An 11,547-nucleotide genomic window follows, 5' to 3' on the forward strand; every position below is an offset into this window, starting at 1 on the left:
TTATTAAGGATTATTTACACACACGAACACACAAATATATAAATGCCAAGATGCCTGAAATTATTTGCTTTTCAGCAAAGATATTTTGCAAGAGAAAATCCAAAATCCAAAACAGTGTTTAAAAGGGGAGGACCACGGAATCGCGTTATGAACCCGCCCTCACAGGATCCAAACCCCACCAATAAAAGAAAACCCCGTCCACCAAAAAGCAAACGAAGAAAAATGATTGGAAGGGAGCCTCAAAACAAATATGGATATCACTATCATTTGATGTTGATGTTTATTAATTCTTGATTGCTTCTTCTCCATAAATAGATAGGCTGCTCTTTAATTTTGAGCTTTCCCATTTAATTTACTTACACCAACTAACTAGTAACCCCTTTTTTTTTCTCTCTCTTGTGTGTGTCAACCTAGTTTTAGGTGGTGTTTGCAAAAATCTTATTTAAAAATTGAAGTCAGTTGTTATGAGTTAAGTTACTGTTAAGTGTTTAATTCTAAAATTTGGCGGTATTTGCAAATATGTTGATAGGTCCATGGATGATTTTCAAATTATAGCCTAACAAACTTATTTTAAGACAAGTAGAAGCAATAGATAAAGCTGCAATCACTTCAAAAGTGATTATGAACCCTAAAAAGCTCAAAATCACCTCAAAAAAGCTTTTGCAAACACCACCTTCGTCTCTAACTTTATTCCCGCAAGGGGGGTAAACAATGTATTAACTAAAACCTGCATCAAATCTCTTTTTTTCCAATAGTAATTATCGTTGTAATTATTGATGGACATTTGGTATGAAAATTTTCCATCGCAAGGAGATTTATGCAAAATCAATTTATTCATTTCAATCTCGATTTTTTTTTCTAAAACGAATTCAATTGAAGGATGGTAGTGTGCACTAAAAAAAAGGGGGAAAACAAAAGTTTCATACAATAAAATGAAAAGAAATTTAGGGGATTTCCCCTAATATAGAGATTTGAGCTTAATGCCCGCATAGGTGTAGCTCAACTGATTCCGAAGGTGATAAATTGGTACAAGGTCCTAGGATTGAATACTGGCAGCCGCAGTGTGGAAATTTCAACTCCAATAAGGGTTGGTTCCTTGAGGGCACCAAGTCCGGGTCCGCTATCTTAACGGGTCGTTGAGTTACCATGATTTACGTTCATCCATCAAATACTTGTCGGACCAAGGAATGAAGGCCATAGTGGTGATGGATTTTGTCTTTTAGTACAAGATTTGAGCTTAATTACTTTATTTTTATTTTTTATTTTTTGTTTAGATTCACAAATGTTGTGAAATGATTAGGTGTATCTTCCAAGTGAATAAATGTGATTTCCAAATAATAAACAAAAGAAAGTTTGATGGTACAAATAAAAAAGGGGACCACTTGGAAACAAAAAATGAAAAAACAAAATCCCCATAAAAGCGCTTTAGAATATGAGTAGTTGGGATTATTTTAAAGTAAAATGGTAGAAAAAAACAGCTAAGCTTAGACAATGACATGAAATGAGATATTAAAACCCCTCTCTCTTCTGTTTCACTTTTGACCTTCACCACTCAAATACATGTCCTTTGTTTCTCAATACTGTATCTATCTATCTATCTATCTATCTATCAATAATAATTATAATAATAATAACAATCACTTTTTTGTTGTTTTATTGTATTATTTATTAATTGAGGTTTGGTGTCTATTCCAATTGTTATTTTATTCACTCCTTTTAATTATGATGATTTGTCTTTTTATTGGATAGCTGGTTTTTGTTGTTTTGATAATACAATGGGCTTTTTTTGCAGTACAAGAAATATGAGGTCATTGTCATTAGTTGGAAGTTTTGTTGAAGACATGTTTTTGTTAAGTTTGTTTGTCATCATCTCACTGTTAGCTTGTAAATAGCAAGATCGTAAAAAACGGGAATCGGATCGGAGGCGGTTAGACCGCATCAGGATTACTCGATTTTTTTACTTTAATTTAATATATTTTTAGATATTGTTTGTAAATATTCAAAACATATATAAAAAGATATTTAAACATGATTATGCCTCGTCATTTATATATCCTAATCACATAAGAAAACTTTAATAATAATAGATCATAATATAGTAAACATCCTTACAGAGTACAAATAAAATGAAGATCTTCTGTATTAAAAAAATGGGATAAATATGATTGAATATTGCAAGCTTATATCATTAGGTCCTTTAAAAATAACAATTAACATAAACAAACAAAACATAAACTCATTTTTTTAATCAAAAACCCAACATATTTTTTTAAATAAAACGATATATTCAAATGATCATATTTATTGACGGGAGTTCTTCATGATTCCATAATTTTGGAATACTTCATTATTATTTTTTTTTTTTGAGTAAAAAAAAGAAATACTTTAAGTAGCGGGGATTGTTTGAAAATTATGTCGGCACTTCAAATCTTTCGCATTGAAAATCTAAAAATACAATAGCAACGGCCAGAAATAATTATGGACTACTTATTTATAAAGAGTTTCAGATAAAAAAAAATTTACAAAAAAATTCAGATAACGTCTAGAGGTGTGTCAAAAACTAAAATATTCATCACATTTTAATAGGGTAAATTACAAACACCCCCCTGAGGTATGGTCAAATTACAAAAACACCCCTCTTGTTTGGATAATTACAACCACCCCCTCAACTCATCAAATTTAGTGGAATCTTCGAGATTATATGGAATATTATCACTTTTGTACCCGTTTTATCCCATTCAAACTCTACATTATGAAGCAAGATGATCATAATATGTGATTTTTAGCTTGTATATATCAGTTTGTGGTGCATCGGAAACTATATTTTTTACACAAAAAGAGTACAAACTAGAGCACATTTCACTGAATCTAGATGACTATGTTGAATTTGACACCATAAAGGTGGAGGTCTAAGAAAAAATCATAGTTGAGGGGGTAGATGTAATTATCCAAACAAGAGGGGGTTTTTGTAATTTGACCATACCTCAGGGGGGTGTTTGTAATTTGCCCCATTTTAATATGATCTAATTTCATCATTTAATTCAATTTAACTTCAAGTAACCTCAAATTTCACAAATTAGTCGATTTTGACATCTAACCCAATTTTACTATAATTTCGCTTGTCGCCGCCGTTGAACGCCAGTCAACCGCCTTTTAACGTCGGTCTCCGACGTTGACGTTTTTTTTTCTTCTTTCTGCCTCCGCTGACGGGCGGTTCAACGGCGATTTCCGGCGGTGTTGACTTTTTTATTTTTATTTTTTTTCTTCAACATTTTTTGGCCCGTTTCAACAGTAATATTATTGTGGTTGTTAGTCATATTAACTATATTACTGTTTAACACAATAATGTTAAGGCAACAAAAATCACTATTATTGTTTAATACAGTAATATTAACATGTTAACATTTATATTAATGTGATTGAGAGTAATATTCCTATCAACCACAATAATATTACTGTAACGATAGTAATATTACCTTCAACCACAATATTATTATTGTGTTTACAGTAATGTTACAATAGTAGACAGTAATATTGTTACGTTAATCGGTCAACAAATCAAAAAAATAAATTAATATTGATGTGGTTGACAGTAATATTATTGTGTTTACAGTAATTTTACTGTTGACAACAATAATATTATTACGTTGACTGGTCAATAAATCAAACAAAATAAAAAAGTCAAAAAAATAATAATAATGATGTAGTTGATGGTAATATTATTGTGTTTACAGCACAATCAAGTAATTGTATTGTCAACTGACAGTAATTACTGCACTTAAAATTACTGTCAGCGACATTACAATTACTTTCAACGTTCAGTGGCAAGCGTGAAAAAAAGGATATTTTTTTAGAGACGGGTACTAATCGTCGGTTAACTCCGGAAACCGACGGCGTAAAAAACATAAAAAATAAAAAATAATATAAAAAGCAAAAAATCAGTGCCAGAAACCGGAGACAAAAAGAAGAAAAAAAATAAATAAGTCAAAATTAGATCTTTTTGTGGTCAAAATTGATGAGATTGAAGTTAAATTGGGATTACACTTGGAAATTGGGTTCAAAAGAATTGGGATAATTTGTCGTATACATTAATTTTGTCTTTATTTATAATACATATGCAAAAGAGATATAATCCCTAAACCTATAATAATAAAGATGGTTGGTCAAAAACTTATACATAAGGGCGAATGGCAAAAAGGCCCATCACATGAGACTTAAATGCATTTTAGTCCACAAAAAAAAAACAGTCTCTCAATTAAACCCATCTCCATGTCTTTAGTCTAAAAAACCCTCCATAATATAATTCTTATCAATTCCACCCATTATGCTCTAACTTCCTTAATATTACACATTGACCCCGAATTTAAACAAATATATCACATTAACCCCCAAAATTTATTTTTTTCAGAAAATAATTTTTTTTCTGAATTGTTTTTTTTTCGGTCAGATTCCGGCGTTGACCGCCGGAGACCGCCGTTGACTTTTTTTTTTTTTGAAAACTTTTTTTTTTCCTGAAATGTTTTTCCGGCCGGTCAACCACCGGTCTCCGGCGTTGACTTTTTTTTTTTTTTTGAATTTTTTTTCTTAGAAAAAAAATATTTTAATTAATATTACTGTCTTGGCTACTACATTACTGTCTCAGACATTAATATTAGTGTTTGGGACAGTAATATTATGAATATTATTTTCCCGAACAATAATATTGTTAATATTATTGTCTTAGACAGTTAAATTACTCTTGGAGACAGTAATTTAGCAGCCAAGGCAGTAATATTAATTAAAATAATTTTTTTTTAAAAAAATATTTAAAAAAAAAAAGACAATTAACAGTTAAATTACTGTCTCCGACAGTTAAATAACTGCTGGAGACAGTAATTTAGCAACGAATACAGTAATATTAATTAAAAATATTTTTTTTAAGAATAAAAAAGTCAATTAACAGTTAAATTAATGTCTCTGATAGTTAAATAACTGCTAGAGACAGTAATTTAGCAACGAATACAGTAATATTAATTAAAATATTTTTGAAGAAAAAAAAAACAAAAGTCAATTAACAGTTAAATTACTGTCTCCGACAGTTAAATTACTGCTAGAGACAGTAATTTAGCAGCCAAGACAGTAATATTAATTAAAATATTTTTTTTAAGAAAAAACATAATTATAAAAAAAAAAAAGTTAACGCAGAAGACTCGGCGGTCAACGACAGTTGACCGGCCGGAGAAAAATTTCTGGGAAAAAAAAATTCAAAAAAAATAAAAAAGACAACGACGGTCTGCGGCGGTCAACGGCGGCGGCCGGCGGTCTCCGGTGGTGGCGGGTCAAAATTGAAATTATGGTTAAAAATGGTTAATTGATGAAATTAGGCTAAATTGGGGTGTAAATCGTGAAATTGGAGTTGAATTGGGTTTCAATGAATTGAGGGTAATTTGGTATATATAAAGGAATTTTCCTTATTTGCAAATAAGTTTGAATGGGCTGGATTTATTTGAAAAACAAAAAAGTTGGATGTCCCTCTTTTAATTAAGTGCCCTTGTCATGGGTCTATTTGCCATTTGCCCTACATAAAAACCTCAGAATTAATTATCCACAAAACACACTAATTTAGCTCCAAAATGAGACCTCACTTGTTACTAAGCTCTCAGAAGAAATCCATTCATTTTTTCAAGGGTCTTGTAGGTGCTACATTTAGTAACATTGATGGATAGTTTTTCACGTTTAAATTAGGGCTCATGGCAAATAGGTCCGTGAGAAGGGCATTTAATTCAAAAGGGGATATCTAATTTTTTTGTCTTTCAAATATTTCCAGTTCATTCAGATTTATTTGCAAATAAGGAAAACCCTTTTATATATATCAAAATTACCCCAATTCATTGAAACTCAATTCAACTTCAATTTCATGATTTACACCATAATTTAGTCAAATGTCACCAATTAACCAATTTTGACCATAATTTCAATTTTAACCCTAGTTTTGACCCGCCACCACCGGAGACCGCCACCGGTCTCCGGCATTGACTTTTTTTTTCTAAATTTTTTTTTTTTGAAATTTTTTCCAGTAGGTCAACCGGCGTTGACCGCCGGGTCTACGACGTTGAACTTTTTTTTTTTATTTTTTTTTTATTTGTATTTTGTGTTTTCCTAAAAAAATATTTTAATTAATATTAGTGGCTTGGCTGCTAAATTGCTGTCTCCAGCAGTTATTTAACTGTCGGAGACAACAATTTAACTATTAATTGACAGTTGTTTTTCTTACAAAAATATTTTAATTAATATTACTATCTTGACTGCTAAATTACTGTCTCCAGCAGTTATTTAACTGTCGGAAACAGTAATTTAACTATTAATTGACTTCTTTTATTTTTTAAATATTTTAATTAATACTACTTCTTCGTTGCTAAATTACTGTCTCCAACAGTTACTTAACTGTCGGAGACAGTAATTTAACTGTTAATTGACTTTTTTTTTGTTGATATTTTATTTTTTCTTTAAAAAAATTATTTTAATTAATATTACTGTCTTGGCTGCTAAATTATTGTCTTCAACAGTAATTTTTCATAAAAAAAAAGTTTACAAAGAAAAAAAAAAGTCAACGCCGGAAGCTGGCCGGAAAAAAATTTCAGAAAATTATTAAAATGGGGATTAATGTGATATTTATTTAAATTCGGAGTCGATGTGTAATATTAAGGAAGTTAGAGCATAATGGATAGAATTGATAAGAATTATTTATGGATGGTATTTTAGACTAAAGACATAGGGATAAGTTTATTTGAAAAACTGTGTTTTTCGTGGAACAATGTGCATTTAAGTCACTTATCATGTCCCTTTTTGCCAGCCCTTTAAATTACACACATACACATGGATATCTGTCAAATATGTATATGTTATATATTGAACAATCTTTTTTCTTTAAGCTAGCGAAGCATAATATAATGTTGGAATCAAAGACTTTTTTTACCCATTTGCTCTATCTACTAGGATATATGCTTTGATTTGGTTAGATATGGTGAGACAATATCTAGAAAGTTTTTGAAAATAAGATTACAAATCAATACTTCTATTTATTCTTTTCACACGAACCACTGCGACACGATTTCATTTGTTCCAACCATCGTAAATTGAATCTAAGGGAAACCTATTCAATAACTGGCAACGGCTATATTGCACGATCGCAAACTGTTTTTTCCCCCTTGATCGGATGAACTATGTATTCTTCACGATTTCTTTCCAAAGCTTTGCCTTAGATTTTGTCTCCCAGTAACCTTATCGGCGTGAACGAGTTGTAGTTTTTACTGGATGTACGTTTCAGAAAAATCATTCATACTTATATATGCCGATGATTCGTGCTTTTGCACATGATAAAAACAGGCCAACAAGGTTCAGTCGAAACGAGAAATATGCAGGTGTGTATTATATTGAAGTAGAACTGAGTCAAGAGATGATATTTCAGTAAAACCCTGAAATCTGAGTTTGCTGCCCAATATGTATGTTAGAAAAAAACTGATCCCCAAATTGAATGTAATCAATCTCATGACAAGAGAGCATCTATCACGAGACGAGATAAAACCATTGTTATTGGCCTGGGGAACGAACACTAATTCTTGTACACAAATATGCGATGATACATTTTCTTCACCGGGCTAATTTCCAGTATGTTACGAGCATGGCATTATTCTAGTTATTCAAACATTTCATATTTTCCTCGTGAAATCAGCTACGCCCCAAGTGTGTTTGATACGACTAACTTTTCATTCTTTTCGGTGGCAGATCAAGATTCACGACCCACATAGCAAAGATATCTTACGTTCGCAACCAAAATTGTCCACAAAGGAAGAATGCAATGCTCTTGAGTAAATTGATGGTAAACAAATAACTGAACATGGAAAACACGAAACATCGGTAAACATGAAATCACCGCTACGCCGATTAGTCGTCCGGCGGTGCCTAACCGCCTCCGACCCGATTCCCATTTTTTACAACCTTGATTACAACTAAACTCTTTGAGTTTAGAAAATTACACAAAACCACACTCAAGATTCGATTTCGACTAGCATTTAAAAAGTAGCCTTTTTCTTGCTTATATTATCAATTTCTAACAAATCAACAATCAAATACGATTAGATGATGATCGAAGTTAAACCTCAAGGGGGTATGGGTAAATTTTCAAAATCGAGCGGCCTAAATTAGACCTAAGTTAGAGCGAGGGTTGGGTAATTTAGACAGAGAAACAAACACTTTAGTAACCTCGGGGGAAGGTAGGTCTAATTTACCCTGGATACAATTTTCTTCCACCCACCTTATGTTTATTTAGATACCACCATTCCTACTTATTGACAGCAGAGCATGGCAAAAGCGAGTATTAACACGTCAAAAATAAGAGAAAATCCAAAATTGATTAAACATGATTAGTTCACCTTTAAATATGAATGGAACTTGTACTTGATCTCCGGCAGCAAGCCTTGGGACTACTATAACTTTCATTTTTGCGCTGGAATTCTCAACTCACTTCTCTAACTCGGCAAAAAAATATTGCTATAAATTGCAAGCATCCAAAGGTACTCCGTATCCATGCTTGCACATCATTCCAACGACCTGCTCAAGCTTACTTCTTTGACCCCACTTTTTATACGCCTTAATCAATATCCAAAATGTTTTCTTCGAGAGGCGCATATTTACTCTCTCCATTTCACAAAGAACCCTCTCCATTTCAGAAAGCCGCTTCTCCGACGAGTACATTACCATTTTGCAGTGGTAAAGGGACCGACATATTTTCCAACCAGCGCACTCTGCACGCTGCACAAAGTCCGCCAGCTTGTCAACTGCATTTTGCCTGAAATAACTCGAAATAATGCATGTCATTACGCCAACTGTTGTCACGTACGCTTTATGCTCAAACGCCTCCTTTATTGAATTTTCCATTTGATCCAGTAAATCCTCTCTAGCGTATAAACAAATCAAGATCACGTTCAACCAAGGCCTGTACTCATCTTCTGGAATTAATCTGAGTAGTTCATCAACTTTTTCGACCCTACCAACACGAGAATTCCTACAGTACGCACAAATCATGGTTCTTATCAACGGAATTTCGTTCTGATCAACATGCTCCCTTACCATATCGTATATTTCCTCCATTCTTTCCAGCTTGCCAGAATGTGCATACCCACGAAGCATAAGTAGATGGATATCTATATCGGGTTTGATGGGGCCCGCTTTCATCAATCGGTAAGTCTTCTCCATTTCTTCCCACTTCCACGCTGTAATATAGCCAGCTATTAAACCCTTGTACGTGTTGACAGTTGGAGGAATATTTAAATCCTTTACCTCCCTAAGAGTTGCTTCCATGTGATCTACAAGCATTAGGCGGCCGAATGCTGAAATAAGTATGTTGTAAGTTACGATCGACGGAGAGCATGTGGATTCCATCTTCAAATCACGAAACAACGACTGACACCGCATGGCTAAACCATTGTATGTGTAAGCGCTCATGAGTGCGTTAAATAAAGAAGTGGCCATTAACTGTTTATTCGAAGCCTCCTTGAAAAGCTCCAACGCAAGATCGATATTTTTCAATCGACCAGCCATGGCGATACCCTTTGCGTATTCCTCAACTGTCATGGGTGCCGAATAGTCCAATTGTTTCCTTCTCCAACTAAAAACCTGGCACGGAAAACAACCGATTAATCCAACTTGTAATCAAATCTCGACGAAGAAAGTATTTTTTCATTAATTTCAATTGTAAGGGTACTTAATAATCAATCGGCTATCAACCAATCTGCCATTTCACAGAAAGATTATTATTCTAAATGAAGCGCACAACACAGAGTACAAAGAAGAAGATTTGAAAAAATGATTTTACCTCCATAGCTAAGTAGGGGAAAGACTTAAGCTGAAACAAGAGCTCAACAACAGCAGATCCATCGGAATAAATCCTGAAAAGAGCGACGCCGTTTTCTTCCAAAACTTTCTCGATTTTCTCCGGATCTTCATTTTGAGTCAAAAGCTCGTCCTTCAATTTGGAAACTTTTTCCCTCAAATTCTTCTTGAAAATCGTCTCTGCGGGATTACGGCTCCATCTGTCTGAAAACAGGGATACAATATCGGACAGCGTCGTATGTTTGCCATCATCGATGCCGGGGGATTGAGTTAGATGCCGAATAAACTGAACTGGGAGAGAGGGTTTCGTGATTATGTTTCGTGTGTTGATGCATTTCTGAAATTCCGAGATTCTCCAAACTCGCTTCATCATTGCGAGGTGAAAAGGAATTGCATTTTATGCATTTTCTGCTTCTGATTTGGTGACTGAGTGGGGTTAGGGTTTTTGGTAGGGGTTTTGGGGGAAAAATCAAGATTGGGAAATCAGAGGAGAAGCAAAGCAAAGATTCGCTAGTGAGAGAAAGCGCGAATGATTAGATTCTTTGTATGTCTGGGCTTCATTACTTAGGCCCAAATAAAGAGGCTTAATCCCACTTTGCACCTTTGAAATATACCTTCCTGACACTTTGCACCTTCAAAATAAATTAATAGCACTTTACACCCTCAAAACACAATAAATCATGCATAATGCACCCCAAATAAATTTTTAAAGCAAAAACAAAGTAATTTAATATTTTTAGAGATATTTTTTTAGGATGTCAAATGTCAAATATTTTTTTTATTCATCAATCATTTTGAATTATAAAGTGAAAAAATAAAATTACGTTTCATCAACATATTTAAAAGTTATATTTTTTTTTATCAAAATAAAATATTTTACGAAAAAAAAAAATGATTCAGCTATTCCGTTATCAAGTTATCTGAAAATTATATTTTATTCCAAATATTTTTACTTAATATTTTTAACCATTTGCAATTAAAGATTCATCAATCGAATAATTTAGTGATTTTAAATAATCCGGTGTAATTTTAATTTTTTTCGCACTTTGTTGGCTCGAAAATTAGGCTGGAGGTTCAAAAGGTAACAATTTTTTTTTTTGCAGCCCTTAGCAAAAAAAAAAACCAATGAAAAACGAAATTGTCTTTATTATTCAATTCATGGTGCATTGTGAATGATTTATTGTGTTTTGAGGGTGCAAAGTGCTATTATTATTTTTCGGGGTGCAAAGTGCCAAATATATTTCAAGAGTGCAAAGTGCCAAATATATTTCAATAGTGCAATTAAATTTTAATTTTATTTTATTTTTGCCAAAAAAAATTATTTCAGTAAAATGAATATAAATTATAATAATTTACTTCTCTTCTTTTAAGTGTCATCCGAAAAGTTATTGAGTACCATCTGAATTTTCACTCTCTCTAAAGCTCAAAACACTTTCTTGATCTCTTCTACAATCTACAATGTTTGTGTGAATCCACATATAGACTAATATATCATTGTTATGGTACAATATATATTTGTACACTCAAAGTTTTTCTTCAAGCTCAACTCCCTCGAACACCGGGATGTTCACCTATCACCGGTATTTTGGGCCCGCGATGATGAACAAAGAGGTGGAAAAACAATAAAAGAGAGAGAGAAATCAAGAGAAAGTATCAAAAATGTATTGTTGCTTGTGT

General features: G+C 32.9%; 1 protein-coding gene across 1 annotated transcript; it reads right to left on the minus strand.

Moving 5' to 3' along the window:
• Positions 1-8,211: 8,211 nt before the first annotated feature.
• Positions 8,212-10,427, minus strand: LOC105957248 (Tetratricopeptide repeat (TPR)-like superfamily protein). Its single transcript, XM_012981178.2, has 2 exons — positions 9,854-10,427; positions 8,212-9,654 (listed from the first exon to the last, which is right to left on the minus strand). Exons 1-2 carry the CDS (start codon positions 10,241-10,243, stop codon positions 8,530-8,532), a joined length of 1,515 nt encoding a protein of 504 aa, XP_012836632.2. The 5' UTR covers positions 10,244-10,427; the 3' UTR covers positions 8,212-8,529.
• Between the last annotated feature and the right edge of the window lie 1,120 nt (positions 10,428-11,547).

This window comes from Erythranthe guttata, chromosome 14, assembly GCF_056151865.1.
Source record: "Erythranthe guttata isolate IM_541 chromosome 14, IM_541, whole genome shotgun sequence".
Taxonomy (NCBI): domain Eukaryota; kingdom Viridiplantae; phylum Streptophyta; class Magnoliopsida; order Lamiales; family Phrymaceae; genus Erythranthe; species Erythranthe guttata.